General features: G+C 42.6%; 1 protein-coding gene across 1 annotated transcript; it reads left to right on the forward strand.

Moving 5' to 3' along the window:
• The first annotated feature begins 599 nt into the window (after positions 1-599).
• Positions 600-14,701, forward strand: LOC138832852 (corticotropin-releasing factor-binding protein). The gene is made up of 7 exons (XM_070030969.1): positions 600-713; positions 1,045-1,138; positions 1,447-1,604; positions 3,302-3,512; positions 5,662-5,810; positions 9,869-9,986; positions 14,048-14,701. The coding sequence occupies exons 1-7, from the start codon at positions 633-635 to the stop codon at positions 14,203-14,205; spliced, it is 969 nt and encodes a 322-aa protein (XP_069887070.1). The 5' UTR covers positions 600-632; the 3' UTR covers positions 14,206-14,701.
• Positions 14,702-17,703: the final 3,002 nt, after the last annotated feature.

Here is a 17,703-nt window from a genome sequence, read left to right on the forward strand (position 1 = left end):
AGGGGGTAGAAATGTCAGAAGAGGCAGAGCCCCCCCCATATCCCATAATCTTGGCCTCAAAGCAGAAAGCACTTTTCTCTGCTAACAGCAGTAACTTGCACCTAATTTGTGTCTGCATCTCAAAGCCATCGCTTCACTCTGTGTATTTGCTGTGCACAGAGCACTTCTCAGTGGCTCTTTCTACCAGCAGGTAGAAATAGTCTGGGAATTCCTAGAGGTGGAACAGAATGGCACTTTCTCAGCTGTTTACATGGAGCTAAAGTCATGATTATAGCCACTTGTCCTGGAGTGAGTACATGGTGTCAGACTTGATCCTTCTTCTCCGCCTCCTTCGCCTCCACCTCTAGCTCAGGGAGTTGTAATGACAAAAGTCATCATTCTTGGTGAATAATGCTGGGCCATGCTGAAAATTTGTGGCTGAGGACCCCCCCCCCCCCACTGCCACGCATTTGGTCACAGGGTAACCCATGGTAACTAAGCTTGAATCTGCTACAGGGCAAGGAGCCTCCCCTGTCTCCTGCTGTATAAAAGACACCCTGCCAGGGACCCCAGCAGCTTCTCACTCCGCTGCTCTCCGGGTGTGCAGCCAGCAGCTCCGGAGTGGAGCCTGCAGCTGCAGAGGCAAGGCCAGCATGCCACCCAACTTCAAACTTCAGGGCCACTTCATTCTGCTCTTCCTGGCCGCTCTGAGAGGGGAGAGCAGGTACCTAGAGGTAAGCCATTTCTCCTCGCGAGTGGCAGCCCTCTGCCTTTATTTTTTATTCTTTTATATGGGGTTAGTTCTATCTTCCCCCCTCGGTGGAGTCCTATCCCTCCCACTTGATTTCTGTCGGACAGTTTTTTTCTTCCCTTCCTCTGAGCCTCCTGCCTGCCTTCTTCCCATGGGGGAAGCCCTGGGCTAAAGGAAGGGGTGTAAGACCTTCTCTGGACTGTACACCTTCTCCTCTGCTTTCCCTGGGCCGCATTGGAGGGTCTCCTCCCCCCCCCACACACTTTCTTTCCCATCCCTTGAACTTTTCTCCTCTGATTGCCTTTCCTTGGCAGATGCAAGAAGCGGTGGGCTATGACCCTCTCCTGCTTTTCAACGCCAACTTGAAGCGGGACCTGGCTGGGGAGCAGCCATACCGCCGCGCTCTGCGTGAGTCTGGGCGCCCTGCTGGCCAGCGATCGCCGCTGGCGCCAGCGGGGTGGGGAGGTTGGGGCTCTGCCCCAGGGCGTCCAGGATCCCCGGGTTGGGGTCAGGGCCTCCGGGTGAGACTCGGGTAGGTAAGGATCTGTGGGATCCCGCCCCAGGGTACGGGAACCAGGAGGAGTTCTGGCTTGGGGCGCTGCGCTCTACAGAGTCCAGGAATGGGGCGCGCGGAGAGAGATTGCGCGAGGCTGGCGCTGTGTAAGCTGCAGCTCAAGATGCCCTCTCACCCACCCCGGCTTGGTGCCCTCCCCCAGGGTGCCTGGACATGCTGAGCCTCCCTGGCCAGTTCACCTTCACCGCTGACCAGCCGCAGCTGCACTGTGCCGCCTTCTTCATCGGGGAGCCCCAGGAGTTCATCACCATCCACTACGACCTGGTCTCCATCGACTGTCAGGGCGGGGATTTCCTGAAGGTGAGGCACTCCGTCCCATCCCGGGGAACCCTGGGGGGGGGGTTGCGGGGAAGGGCGGGGGGGGAGGGAGCGGCCTGGGGGACCGCGGGGGGGGGGGTGGAAAGGACCGGAATCCCGCCCCAAGCACAGGGAGCCGGGACAACTCCTAATCAAACATCACTGTACACATTATGGTGCCCTGAATTGGAGAGGCACGCGGGGTGCGGGTGCGGGTGGGGGGGGGGTGGGGAAGGGCATACTGTGGAAACCTCGCTCCAACTCCAAGAAAGACTTCACCCAATACATTGTAGGTTGGGTGCACTGTACACTGCCCTGGGGTGGTTTAAATTCTTCCTATACGCTTTAGAAGCCCGGGGAACTTGCAAACCCTTGAACTTGCAGCGTGAAAACTGTGATTCAACCTGGGCCAGGCCAAATCTGATCATAGCCAATAGCTAGGAGGAGAGCATGGATCTTGGTGAGAAGGTGAGCCCTACACATCCCAGATCTGAGCTCCCCTGGCTCGGCTCTTGTGGTGCACGATCTTATCTTCAAAGCCTGACAGTTGGATCTGGGAACAGTAGGGCCCTGCAGCTGGGGGAAGGTGGAGGAGGAATCTACTTTGAGTCAGGAGAGGGGAGTACCAGCCCTGCAAGCCCATGGTCCCGCCACACCCAGCTGCCATAATTGCCCAGGTTGGGTTGGGATGGCTGATAGACTCGACTGTCCAATGAGAACAATCAAGATTAAAACCTTCAGAGCAGAATTATTCTGGAGCCTGTCAAACATGTCAGAAATAATTTGTAGCTGGGTTGCCGGCAGTTTGGCTGATGTAGGCTGTGCTGGACTCATTGAACTGGAGTCTGTGGGATTCTGGGAGGAAAGTCAATTGCCTTTTGTCCAGCTAGCAAAAGTACCCCGTGGAGCCATGGCTTTTCTGACAGCATCGCAGAACTAAAGCATTGTTGGTGTTTTAAATAATTTGGGATGATAGCAAAAAGTAAAATAATGGGTGAGCCCAACGCTGGTGGCTCACACCTGTGATCCTAGCTACTCTGGAGGCTGAAATCTGAGGATCATGGTTCAGAGCCAGCCTAGGCAGGAAAGTCATGAGATTCTTATTTCCAATGAACCACCAAAAAAGTGGGAAGTAGAGCTGTGGCTCAAGTAGTAGAGTGCTGGCCTTGAGCACAAAACCCCAGGGACAGCACTGAGGCCTTGAGCCCAAGCCCCGGGACATGCACAAAAACGGAATGTTGCTTCCCCAGTTTCCTTTGCTCTTTGATTTTGAGATGTTTTGTTCATATTTTAATGACTAGAAGAAAGATAGGGCTTAATGAAATCCAAGTAATGCTTCTGTAGACTTCTTTTGGAAAACAATGACCAAGATAAAAATGTGCATTGTCTATAATTTCCTTTTAGCCAAATAATTGAAGGGCTAAGATAAAGCATAGGACAGTTTAGCAGCTTTAAGACCTATACTTGAGCAATTGTTAGCCAAAAAAAGTCATATGCAGGAAAACACATGAATTAATTATGTGTAATTACTCATCAGTCCTCACAGTCCAAATATACAGAAATGGGAAGCAACTAGGCTGGGGATGTGAGCTGTCAATTTCTCACGTAAACTAGCTGGAGAATTTTTCTCTCCTTTTCAATGTTCATGGTTGAAGAGGTTACAAAAGTGACCATCTATGTATTTTATTTTTTGGGGAAAGGTGTTTGATGGATGGATCCTCAAGGGGGAGAAATTCCCTAGCTCCCAGGACCACCCCCTCCCCACCACGGAGCGGTACATAGATTTCTGTGAGAGTGGTCTTATCAGAAGAAGCATCAGATCTTCCCAGAATGTGGCCATGATCTTCTTCCGGGTTCATGAGCCAGGAAACGGATTCACACTAACGATAAAGATGGACTCCAACCTCTTTCGTAAGTGAGCTTCTTGTATTCTCACTCAAAAGATGAGACTTGGGGGAGAGGGTATCAAACCTGATTTTTATTCCATTTATTTCTGTTTATTTCCATCAGTCAGGTTATGAGTACAATGCATCTTGATCAATGTCACCCCTTCCATTATTCTACTAAACCTGCTTTTTCAAGGTAATATTCTCCTAGATGTAGGAAATTTGATGAGAAATGGTTTGAATGGAAATCCATTCACACTTAGAAATCACCTAAAGAATATTTTTTTATTCATTACTGTGAAAATGAAATTAATAGTTTTAAGTGTGCTTCCTGGTCTATCCTAACTTACGGTGGATACAAGTCTATTTTTCTTCATCGTCTTGTTTTGATCTCCTAAGGTACTGTAATGCATTCTGTGACAAACTTTAATCTCCCCAGTCATTCCAGGATAAGCTTAAAGGATCAGATATGCAGCTGTGGTCCTAGAGCTAATAGGCAAAAGCTGAAAGGCTGCACATTTGAGATATGGTAGACAGATGTCATGCCCTGAACACAGGATTGGGCTAGGTTATCTTTGTGTTGCCTTTCCATGCTGAATCGACCATCACATAATTTAAGATTACACTAGAAAGCTGTATAGTTGTGTAGCTGATTATCCTAATCAAAATGAATCCACTCATCTGTTTATGTTTCCCCATTGAAGGAAAAATCTTAAAGAAAGTGAGAAAGCAAGCTAGCAAGCATATCACTCATTACAGGATGCATACAAATGGATGTGACTATTCCATGTAATTGAGGGGTGAGCCCTAACCTCAAGGATAATGTGTTACTGGTCTTCTAATTCTATTCAAAAAAGAAACAGCAGGACAAAGGATGAACTAATGCAGTATAGATACTCACTTGACACTGTGTTGGACATAACCTTATAACTTGGGTGGGGGGAGTAGTGAGGGGGTAAGCAGGAGAAAATGAGAGATGGGGTAACAGTGTTTAAAAACACTGTACTCATTACCTTACCTACGTAACTGTAACCCCCTGCTCATCAACTTTTCCATAAAAATAAAATAGGTTTTCCTTCCCCGGGGTGTTTCTAAGATTAGAGCAGAGTAATTCTAGAGGATGAAATGCCATACTTTTTTATACTTTATTTGTTAAGAAGTCACAAGACACCATCTAGAACTGAGGCATTTCAGTTCTTTTTGAAATTAAGTGTGATTAAAAATAGAAGGAGGCAAGAATTAGGTTTGATCTGGTCAGTCAGAAACTTTTGTACCATAATAAGCAAAAATGCAAATTCCAATGCTTCAGTTTCGTAGATAGAAGAATATCATTAAGTCCACATTTGAGACCAAATTTCAGAATTGAAACCCAAATTTCAGAAATTCTTGAGAGCAGTATACATTAAAATTTTACTTTTTAAAGCTGGGTGCTGGTGGGTCATGCCTATAACCCTAGCTATTCAGGAGGCTGAGATCTGAGTATCACTGTTTGAAGCCAGATCGGGCAGGAAAATCATGAGACTTATCTCCAAATAACCAACAAAAATAGCTGAAAGTGGAGCTGTGGCTCAAGTGGCAGAGCACCAGCCTTGAACACAAGGACAGTGCCCAGGACCAGCACAAAAATTTTTTAAAAAATTAGTCAATATCCAGCAAATGTTCATCAGACTTAAGCCTTCTTTCTATTTAAATCTTAGCCTGAAGGTTTTACTTGAGATAAAAGTATTTAGTTAATTACAAAAAAAAAATAGGACCCCAAATTCTGTGAGTAAATATTTCAAACAGACAGGGTTTGAGTTCAGGCCTTACTTCTCCCAGATGCCCGCCTTTAACCGAGATGTTAGTAAACAGAAATATTTCTAGAACTTCTACCAGGCAGTACTATTGTCTGGTTGGTAATGTCCTCTGATTGTAATAAAACAACTCCCTGCAGCTGAGGACCTACCTACAGGGTCCATGTCAATGATGGTTTTTGTTCCTCAACTCTTTCCTTTCTGCAGATGTCATTATAATATATATTCTGTCTCTGAGTACAATACTCTAGACCATGAACAGAAACCTAGAATAGGGGCATGATCAATTTCTGTAAATACCTAGCACATCAACTAATGTAAACATCTCTCTGTCTGTGTCTCTCTCTGTCTCTCTGTCTCTGTCTCTCTCTCCTTACAAAGCTTGCAATGTCATCTCTCAGACCCCAAATGGCAGGTTTACCCTGGTGGTCCCGCGTCAGCATCGAAACTGCAGCTTCTCCATCATTTATCCAGTGGCCATCAAAATATCTGATCTCACACTGGGACACTTCCATGGTCTTCACTTAAAGGTGAGTGGTTTGCTTCCTTGCTAATCACTTGGCAAGAGCTGAATTTTATCAGAGCCCCAGCAGATGTGACATCCAAAAATTGGAGCAGCCTTTCCCTTCGGCTATTAAAGCTCCCCTGCACTGCCCTGGCGGCTTTAGCTTAAGCTCTCTTCTATTTCCATCATGCTGTAAGCCTCATGCTCAGGTGCCCATTCTGACAACTTCAATATTTTGCTTGTGACGTAAGGAGTGCTCTCAATTGGTAAACTTGTGGTATGTAATTACAATTGAACTCCCTTGTACTCGTCTTCTTTTACAAAAATTCTCTCCTAGCAGAACCTAGTGTGAGTCATCAGCACAGCTGCTTTTCTGATTATTGGAATTTTCTTTTGATATGAAGGAAGCATTTCATTGGTAGAACTGGGCTAGCGATGGAAGAATGCTAACTGTAGCATAAAATACAAAATTGGATTTTTAGATTGCAAAAAGCACCAAAGTGTTTGCATTACATTTAATTCAATCCATTTGCTTTGAAAATATTAGCTGAGAATTCCTATCAAGTTACTTTCATATGAACTTCCACAGTTGAAGAACTGAATACTAAACTTAGCCACATTTATTTGTGCCGATATCATCTTCCCTGTGAGTCATCCCATTTCCTTCTATGTATGTGCTCAAATGCTGAGGTGAAGATAACACACCTATGTACTGGTATCAAAGGTAGCCGGAGTTCCTAATCAGACAGATTGTAGTGGAAGTCAAATAAATTGGACCAGGGCTGAGAAAAAGAATGCATATCCAATCTCCTCTAGTGGACCACTGCCTATTTTTGCTGTTGTGGCTAGGCCTTGGTAAAAGAATGATCTTTTGATGAGGGGGTATTTGAATGTGTGTAGTTCAGCCTCATTGGTTTGATATTGTTTGTATGTCATCTGCCATCAGGCTTGAACTCTGAGCCTGGATGCTAGCCTGAGTTGTTCAGCTCAAGGCTAGCTCTCTACCACTTGACCCATAGCACCACTTCTGGTTTTCTGGTGGTTAATTGGAGATAAGAGTCTCATGGGCTTTCCTTCCCTGGCTGGCTTTGAACTGCGATCCTTAGATCTCAGCCTCCTGAGTAGCTAAGATTACAGACATGAGCCACTGGCACCCGGCTCTTCCCTTAACATTTTAGAGCCTTATGTGTTCTAGTCATCTATTCCTTAAAAAAAAAAAAAAAGTATTTCTTGAGGGCTGAGGATGGTGATGCACACCTGTAATTCCAGCGCTGGGAGGCTGAGCCTGGAGAATGAGAGAGGATTACAGAGGAGAGGTCATTGAACACCAAGGAATAGCAGCATCTGGGCTTCTTTGTTTTGTCCCCTCATTTTACTTTCTGCTTCTTCCCAATTTCTTTGTTTCCCACTTTACTCTTTCAAACATGCCTTTTCAACACCACCTGCTGACATTTGGAACCTAAAGAATCAAACGGAAATTTCTGTCTTTGGAGATGTTCCCCTTGGACACCCTCTACCCAGGGGAAAGGCAATTACTTTTTTTTCCTTTCACCCCTATATAGTTTAATTTGACTCTCAATTCACAAACATGAAGCCTTATGCACAGGGAGGTTAATTAAATCTCTATTTCATCACTTGATGAAATTATATGTAAAGTACCTAAACATAGAATCCCACACATAGTAGGCTGTTTTAATATAGAGTCCCCTCCAGGCGCCTTTCATCAGCTGAACAGTTGTCATTATAGTATGTGGTAATTCATGGTATAGTTTCCATTGTATTTCAATGTCCTCCTTCTTCTTCTCCTTCCTCCTCCTCCTCCTCCTCCTCCTCCTCCTCCTCCTCCTCCTCCTCCTCCTCCTCCTCCTCCTCCTCCTCCTCCTCCTCCTCCTCCTCCTCCTCCTCCTCCTCCTCCTCCTCCTCCTCCTCCTCCTCCTCCTTCTTTTACTTTTCTTCTTTTGGTGCTGGTCCTGGGGCTTGAACTCAGGGGCTGATCCTTTTGCTCAAGGCTAGTGCTCTACCACTTCTGCCTTAAAAAAAATAGTTTCTTGTAGATAAGAGTCTCACAGACTTTTCTGCCCAGGCTGGCTTTGAATCATGAACCCCAGATTTCAGCCTTCTGAATATCTAGGATTATAGGGGTGAGCTACAACAGGTTGGCCAGTGTCCTTCTAAATGTGTAATATGTGCACTTCTGCCTAAGTCCCTATTTTCAATTGTTTCCTTTGTGCTAGTTAACTTATAGATACCTATCAGGCTTTGCTACATTTCTGTGAAGAACAGGATTACAGGCAAAATGAGCTATGCAAATTATAGGAGATATTACAGAATGAAATTGAGAATTTCAAGACAGCTTGGTATGGAGGCACATGCCTGTAATCCTAGCCACTTGACAAACAGGCATAGGATGATCCCAGAGAAAGGTAGAGTGAAATCTCATCTGAAAAACAAACTAAAAACAAATGGACTGGAGGGGCGGGGCTACCAAATACAAGGCCTAGAATTGAATCTGCAGCACTAGTGAATTAATTACTTCGATACAGAGAGAGCAGAGCATTAAAGTCAGTACTCAAGCTGGGCGCTGTGTTCTGCACAGGTGGCATGCTGAGGAGGCAGCCTGCTCACAAGAGAGGGGGTACCCAAAGCAATTCAGTAGGGCCAAGAGTAGCTGTTTTCTTTGTGTTGGTGGAGTGAGGCACATGAATTGCTGTGAGTAAGACTAGGGGAAGGGTGAGGGGAAGCAGGGGAAGGTGGCTACAGTGGGTCACACAGATCAGTTCTCACATCCATTCTTCTATTGAGTACCTTCACATAAATCTGTTTTCATTGAAAGGAGAAAGATGATTGGTGTGTTCAGTGAACTTGGGGCCCTAAGTCAGTTTTATTCTTTCTTTAATAGGATCATAATTAATCAGAATCTTTGTTGATAGAAATGATATGTTCCAATGGAATAAAAATCCTTTTATAAAGAAGAAAGGAGGGGCTGGGAAGGTGGCTCAGTGGTAGAGCGCTTGCCTTGCATGCATGAGGCCCTGGGTTCGATTCCTCAGCAACACATAAGCAAAAAGAAAAAAGCTGGAAGTAGCGCTGTGGCTCAAGTGGTAGAGCGCTAGCCTTGAGCTGAAGAGCTGAGGGACAGCGCCCAGGCCCAAAGTTCAGGCCCCACGACTGGACCCCCCCCAAAAAAAAAAAAAAAAAAAAGAAGAAAGGAGAGGCCTGGGAAGGTGGCTCAGTGGTAGAGTGCTTGCCTCACATGCATGAGGCCCTGGGTTTGATTCTTCAGCACTCCATAAGCACAAAAACACCAGAAGTGGCACTGTAGCTCAAGCAGTAGAGCGCTAGCCTTGAGCTAAAGAGCTGAGGAACAGTCCCTGGGCCCAGAGTTCAGCTCCCATGACTGACAAAAAAAAAAAAAAAAAGAAAGAAAGAAAAAAGAAAGGAGAGTTGCCTGTGGCTTATGCCTGTCATCTTAGCTACCCAGGAGGCTGAGAGGTGAGGACCATGGTTCAAAGCCAGCCTAGGCAGAAAAGTCCATGAGACTCTTATCTCCAATTAACTACCAAAAAGCCAGAAGTGGAACTTTGTCTCAAATTGTAGAGTGCTAGCCTTGAACACAAAAGCTCAGGGATAGAACCCAGGCCCTACATTCAAGCCTCAGGACTAGCATACACATTAAAAAAAAAAAAAAAAAGTTTCTTCAAGAAGAGGAAAGGAGATGAGTTAAAGGAAAAAAACCTGAAATCCTGTTTATAAAGTGCAGATAACTGATTTCATTTAACTCTGCCTGCCTACATTAAGAAATTCAAATAATTCCATGTGTCCATGTGATTTGAAAAGCAAAGTATTTTAATATTTCATATCAAGTTTATCGATTCCTGTAAGCACATTTTAGACAATATGCCTGATTTACTCAAGCTATTTAGGAAAGTGATTCTTATGATTAATTTCCAGAGTTCCAGATACTAAATACCAATGGCACTTCCAGGGTGCATAGGGCTGATTAAATGAACCCCCCCCCCCAACACTGATTTGACTTCTGTCACTGATTTAAATATACCTTGCTCTGTTGTTTTATTTTCTTAGAGACCTCCAGCAGATTGTGGGGAAATTGGAGACTTTGTAGAGCTACTAGGAGGAACTGGATTAGACCCTTCTAAGATGATGCCATTAGCTGATCTCTGCTACCCTTTTCATGGTCCTGGTAAGCTAGTTCTTCAATTATTAATCATGTGCCCACCCATGTTACTTTACATAAACACCCCTCCACCCTGTGTTTCTATATATTGGAAAACAAGTTCTTCCAAAATAAACTCACTGAGCCAATATTAGAAGTATATGTTTGAGCTTATGCATGATCAAATTATAGCTATGAAGCAAGTAGGATATATATTTAACACTGGCCCCAAGTAAAAGTGAAAAGATAAAACTTTTCATTTTTTTCATATTCTTGGGAATCCCTCCCTTCATCCTCTGTTGTTAAAGTATATATTTATTGAAAGACTAATACTTATTGAAAGACTCAGGGGATCCCTCCCTTCATCCTCCGGAGGCTAAAGTGTATGTTTATTGAAAAACGAATGGTTCAAACCGTAGATGTACCAAGGATTGGTAACAATACTAACAATGACAACAAAATTAATGCAACAATATAATAATAGTTAAATATATTTTCCACTTGTGTGTGTATGTGTTTGTTACTTATAGCAAATAAACAATAAAGGAGTAAGCCTTACTAGAACTGCTGTCTGAACTGCTGAGGGCCCCAACTTCTAGCAGCTAAACCAGCTCCTTAGAGGCCATTGCAGCCCAAAAGTAAATGGTCAATCCTAAAATGGCCGCTTATAATTTAAAAAAAAACAAAAATCAAAAAAACAATTGGGTCGGGCGTCAGTGGCTCACACTTGTAATCCTAGCTACTCAGGAGGCTGAGATCTAAGGATCATGGTTCAAAGCCAGCCCCAGGCAGGAAAGTCCATACAACTCTTATCTCTAATAAACCACCAGAAAACTGGAAGTGGCACTGTGGCTCAAGTGGTAGAGCACTAGCCTTGAGCTGAAGAGCTGAGGGACAGTGTCCAGGCCCAGAGTTTAAGTCCCACAACCAAAAAAAAAAACAAAAAAAACCCAAAAAACAAAAAAGCAAAAAAAGGTCTGGGAAGGTGGCTTAGTGGTAGGGCACTTGCCTTGCATGCTTGAGGCCCTGGGTTCAATTCCTCAGCACCACATAAGCAGGGGAAAAAAAGCTGGAAGTGGCGCTGTGGTTCAAGTGGTGGAGCACTAGCCTTGAGCTGAAGAGCTGAAGGACAGCGCCCAGGCCCAGAGTTCAGGCCCCACGACCGGACCTCCCAAAAAAGCAAAAAACCCAATTGGTTCAGTATACAGCTGCCAAGCAGAAGCAGACCTTCTTTATTAGAGACCAGTGAGGATTTCCATGTGATCATGTACAGGTGGATGAGGATGGGATAGAAATGACTGGCCTCATGACCAAGCTAACCAAATGCATGTGTGTGTGTGGGGGGGAGGGGAATTACATTAAACATACCTCTAGTGTGCATCTTTTTTTATTTTTTTTGTCTATGTCTATGTGCATCTTTTTTATTTTTATTTTGTCAGTCATGGGGCTTGAACTCTGGGCTTGGGCACTGTCCCTGCACTCTTCAGCTCAAGGCACGCGCTCTACTGCTTGAGCTACAACGCCACTTTCCAGTTTTCTAGTAGTTTATTGGAGATAAGAATCTCACAGAATTTTCTGCCCAGGATGGCTTTGAACCGCGATCCTCAGATCTCAGCCTCCTGAATAGCTAGGATTAGAGGTGTGAGCCACTGGCACCTGGCTCCATTTGTATCTTAAGAGAAATAAAATAAAAAAAGAAGATGAAGCATCCCAGTGTCTAATCTCATAGGTAATTCCAATCATAGACTCTTCCCTATGTAAGTAAGAAAACTCTAAGCAGAGTCACTTTGATCAGTTGTGCCCAGTTACCTTTAAAACCAGGTCAACTCAACAGTGTTTTCTTTCTCTAACTTGATGCTGAGACCTTGATAGGAAAAACAGGTCTGAGCCAGAATTAATACATAGAGGTAGACACTATGGCCTAGTGTAGTCTCTGTCTCTACCCTCCCTAAACACAACAAGACTTCATTTTTTTTTTTTTTTGACAGTCCTGGGGCTTGAGCTCAGGGCCTGAGCTTTTTTGCTCAAGGCTAGTACTCTACCATTTGAGTCACAGCTCCATTTCTGACCTTTTGGTGATTCATTGGAGAGCAGAGTCTCATGGACTTTCCTGCCTAAACAGGCTCCCAACCTCAATCCTTAGATCTAAGCCTACTGAGTAGCTAGGATGACAGGGGTAAGCCACTGGCACCCAGCTTAAAAGGAAAGTTTAGATTAAAGGACATTTGTTCTTAAAAATCCACATCATTAAAGCCAGGGTCATTTTTCTGATTGAATCACATGACTTTGAAGGTGGCAAAAGAGCTAGACAAGGGCCAAAAATACTTTTGCCTAATTTATGTACATAATTAAAGTCAGTTTTTAGATGGCTTTAAGTTGCAAATAATATCAGTTTTTGGTGGTTCATTTTAAATATGTTTGTTTTTCTTCCACTCTAATCCCACAAGTCCTTCCTAAATTGTTAAAAAGTATAAATTGATTTTGTCCTTTAAATTGAATTTTATTAAAATCTATGTCAAAATAAATAATCGGTACATTAAAGGAAATAAGATGTATTATATGAAGTTTGGAATAAGATCAGAATAACCTTTCAAATTGTTTAAAGAAAAATAAATGTGGGCTGGGAAGGTGGCTCAGTGGTAGAGCGCTTGCCTTGCATGCATGAGGCCCTGGGTTTGTTCTTGAGCACCACATAAGCAAAAAGAAAAAAGCCGGGAGTGGCGCTGTGGCTCAAGTGGTAGAGAACTAGCCTTGAGCTGAAGAGCTGAGGGACAGCGCCCAGGCCCAGAGTTCAGGCCCCACAACTGGACCCTCCTCAAAAAAAAAGAAAAAGAAAGAAAAAGAAATGTAGCTGGGCGCTGGTGGCTCACGCCTGTAATCCTAGCTACTCGGGAGGCCGAGATCTGAGGATCACGGTCAAAGCCAACCCCGGGCAGGAAAGTCCATGAAACTCTTATCTCCAATAAGCCACCAGAAAACTGGAAGTGGCGTTGTAGCTCAAGTGGTAGAGCGCTAGCCTTGAGCTGAAGAGCTGAGGGACAGTGCTCAGGCCCAGAGTTCAAGCCCCATAACCGACCCAAAAAAAAAAAAAATTGTGGCCCTCTAGTCATAAAGTAAGTGTGAAATTCTCTCATATTAACTAAAATAACTAAAAAAATTTACAGGATCAATGTTTATGATGTTTGAAAACATCATAAATTGACTTTTACCTTAAAAACATGGAATGATTTCACTTTATTTAAGCCCAGGTGAGTGTTTGTGAGGCTCCTGTTACCCAATGGTCATAGAATTTGTCTTCTCAGAATTTAGAAACACCTCATAGAGACAAAAAGTATGGAGGGAAGTTAAGGAAATTACAGCAGCAGGAAGAATTATTGTGGGGCAGCCAAATCTTTCCTAGGAATCAGCTTGAGGCTGGACAAATAAAAGGAAAATGATTTTTTAATTAAAAATATAATGTGACTTTCAATATATGACTACTCAGGCACACCTTCATGAGAAGAGTAAGTTGACAGATGTTCACATGGATAACAAGAATAGTGGATAAAAGACAAGTGCGGATATTAGAAGTTATTTCAGACATGCAGAGCACTGAGACAGAAAAGATGCAGCTGGGCCCTAGAACAGGAGCTAGCCTATACCGTGTGTGTCTGTACTGTGCAATTGACCTTTGATTTACATGCACAACACTTACTATCTAGATCAGGAAAAAATAAGCAGGTGATTTTTAAATCTTTGCTCTACATAAACATCCAGTGGTACATGCCCTTAGCCCTTGATCATTAAACCCCAGGTTTGGTGACACCCTCTTGCAACTGTCTCTGTGCATTTCCAACCTGTCCCAAGGGACAGTCTTGTCCCCCACAGAGAGAAAGTTCATGGGTAGCCTTTGCCCACTTTCCTACTTGATTTCATGATATATCAAAACAAAACAACAACAACAAAAATGCTTCACCCAATAGTGTATGTAAGAGAATGTGTAGAGGGATACGCCTACCATGTTTCACTGTGTTTAAATGATCTGGTGGACAGCAATAGTATGTATGGTTTCTAACCTACTGAGAAACTCCTATTTCCATCCATTACAGCCCAGATGAAAATTGGCTGTGACAACACTGTGGTGCGCATGGTCTCCAGTGGAAAACACATAAATCGTGTGACATTTGAATATCGTCAGCTGGAACCATCTGAACTGGAAAATGAAAATGGAAACAGCATCCCAGAATTCTGTTTGTTGAGCCTTTGAATACCCAAATGACTGGTGTGCTACTAGCTAAATGTGTTCTTAATGGCTATTGTCTATAATTTTGATGACCATCTAGTGAAAAGCTTTTCAAATCAGTCAGTATTTAGGCCATGAACATACAGACACGCTAAGTTTTTGTACTGTGCTCCCTTTCTCTTTGTAATATATTATTGAACCAAGGCACATGGCAAGTTTTCTATTGCATGGTAGGAAGCAAGTTTCAACTGGAAATGTTTGTAATTTACAGGTGTGTTGCAAAACTGAACTCTTAAGTGTAAAACAATGTCGTTTTCAAGGGAAAGAACTACAAAGGAAGGAAAAAGATGTCACTAATAGTTTTCTAACAGAAAACTTCAAAGGCTTGTATATACCAAAGGAGCTGCATCTGTTTATTTTCTGTTAACAATTCTGTTAACAATAGATAGAAGTGGTAGCCATTTTTGGTTGATTTGTAACCAAACTTTGTACTTTCCATCCACAAATACAAACATGAATAAATGCGTTCAAAACATTGGCATCTTGACAATATGTTTTATTTGTTTACTTATTCATTTATTATTTTTGTTGATGCTGGTACTAGGGCTTGGACTCAGGGCCTGGGCACTCTCCTTTAGCTTTTTCACTCAAGGATGACACTCTTATTACTTGAACCATAGTTCCACTTCCAGATTTTTTGGTGGTTAACTGAAGATTAGAGCCACATGGATTTTCCTACCCAGGCTGACTTTGAACCATGATCCTCAGATCACAGCTTCCTGATTAGCTAGGATTACAGGTGTGAGTTACAAGCGTCTAGCAATGTTGTACTTTGTTTTCCTGATTAGTCTTTTCCTTTGTAACCCTCAGAAAATGATGCTCTCATGTAGTTCAGAACTAAATGCTAAAAGCGATTGTTAGAGATTTCTCAGAGTTGGTAGAACTCTGGACTGTTGAGATAATTATGAAGAGCAGAGGAAGAATGGCAGTGTTTGGTTGGTTGTAGAAGGGAAGCCTGGAGCAGGAATCTACTTTCCATTGGCCTCTGGAGAGACTCAGTTCATGTCTTTATCACAGTGATCATACTTTTCAACAAGGACAACAAGGACCTCACAATTCTTGTAGACAATTTTCAGAAATCTGAGTACTTCTCTGGTTCTGAAAACAGTTTTGTGTTTGACAAGCAATATGTAGACAACATCTCTGACCAAAAATATCTTCTGAAGAATATTCTGAAGTGAGCTCTTTATGTCAATGGAAGAAACTTCAAACTATGCAGTAATTAATGGCTTCATTATGATTTTTGAAACATATTTAACATAAACCTCATTCAACTATTCTAGAATCCATCAACCAAGCAGAAGGATTAAAAACTAAGGGGAAGTAGAGCTGTGGCTCAAGTAAGTGGTAGAGAGCTAGCCTCGAGTACAATAGTGCAGTGGCAGCGTCCAGGCCCCGAATTTAAGCCCCAGAACCAGCACACACACACACACACACACACACACACACACACACACACACACACACACACACACACACACACACACACACACACACACACACACACACACACACACACACACACACACACACACACACACACACACACCCTGAATGAGAGTTTTGTAAAATACCTAGAATTTAGCACAAGTTTTAACCCAATAGATATTCTGAATGAGTGACTAATTTAGCAAATGGTTGAATAAATTTCTGGATGGGTGGGTGATTATATAATGCTTTATTAGCATCTACAATATTGAGTTCCTCAGTTTACTAAAAAAATTCTAGCTGGTTCCAATAGCTCACACCTATATTCTTAGCTATCTTATTAATAATTGCCAAGCAAGCATTAATATCACTTGAGTCATACCCCTTGCCCTTTTGTTTGTGAGACAGAGTCTCATTAACTTTACTGATCTGTCCTTGCAAAAGTGGACACAACATACAACACTCCTGGATCTGCTTACAGAGTATCTGGGACTACAGTTGTATGCACCACAACGTTCAGCTATAGCTTACACGCTTCAAGAGGATAGCCACTCGTAAGAGTTTTCATTCCAAAAAGATGGAGTGGGTTTTTGGAAACAAGACAAGAGGTGAGATTTCTGGGGGAAAATTCCAGGGAGTCTTGGAGTTCTGTCACATCCACTGAGTGAGTATATTGGGCAAACTTGCCTTTCTTTTCCTTTTTTTTTTTTTTTTTTTTTTTTGGTGCCAGTCCTGGGGCATTAACTCTGGACATGGGTGCTTTCCCTGCACTTCTTTTGCTCAAGGCTAGTGCTCTACCACTTGATCCATCGCTCTATTTCAACTTTTATTTATTTTTATTAGTTTGTTGGAGATAAGAATCTCACTGTCATTTTTGCCCAGGCTGGCTTTGAATTGGATATCAGAGCTCTACCTCCTGATTATACCTCCAGATCTCTACCTCCTCTCAGGAGGTTTAAGCAATCCACTCAAACCTGCTTTTCTGAGAAAGGTCATTGACCAAGGTCATTAAGATCATTCACTCAGTTGAGTGATTCAGGCTCTTAAAATTCCAACTTTGTCACTTACTTGAGTAAGTCACTTACTCATTTTACATCACTGAGTTTTTTAATATGTATCTTCTTCATAAGCTTTTTTCAAAATGAAATGTTGAAATATATCTAAAACCTAATATATATATACATATATATATATATATATATATTTATCTAAAACCTATGTGAGGGCTTAAGAGTCTCTGTCCTCTCTTCAGCATTAGTTGCAAACACTCCTTCATTTGCTTGTAATTAGTTGTATTATAGTGAATGAAATCTTACTGCTTTTCTGTTATTTAATTTTGCCTTTTACTAGATGAATCTTTATCTGCCATGTAGTTTTTCTCAGGATTGAAATTCAGTTGGCTCAGTATGAAATTTGGTGATAAAGGATTTTTCTAAATCTTCATTTATTGGCATTTTAATAGCAAAACAGTGTTTGCCTGCAAAGTAGAAGGTTCAGGAAAGAAAAATAAAGGTTTGATGGACAGGATTTACTTGTAGGCAGTGTGTTGATGTGCTCAAAACCACCCAATGAGAGATTTGGGGAAAAGAGCTCCGATTATAGTTAATCATAGGAAATTATACCTCAGTACACTCTTCTTTGTGCCACTGTTGCAGAAAGAAACACACTATTGTATCTTCTGATAAACAGATAGAGGGCTTGTGTTCTAATGGGTCATTTGTACTGATTACCATACATTTTCCTCTTTGCATCCAAGTATTTAGTATTTAGTGTGTGTAGTGTGTGTGTGTGTGTGTGTGTGTGTGTGAATACAAACTACACAAAGAGAGAGGATCCAGAGATAGGACACAGGAAATCTGGGTGAGAGAAAGAAGGCTTGATTACAGGGTTTGAACACATAAAGAAAATCAAAGTCTCTAAATTGGACTCTAGGCTTTGCTCCTAGTGACAGCAGTGTTGCCAGTTGCTCAGCTGAGCAACAGAAAACAGGAAGTATCTTATGCTTTAGAGGAAAGACTCAGTGTTGATGCTAGG

Source organism: Dipodomys merriami, unplaced genomic scaffold (genome assembly GCF_024711535.1).
Source record: "Dipodomys merriami isolate MVZ:Mamm:240054 unplaced genomic scaffold, mDipMer1.0.p SCAF_20, whole genome shotgun sequence".
Lineage (NCBI taxonomy): Eukaryota > Metazoa > Chordata > Mammalia > Rodentia > Heteromyidae > Dipodomys > Dipodomys merriami.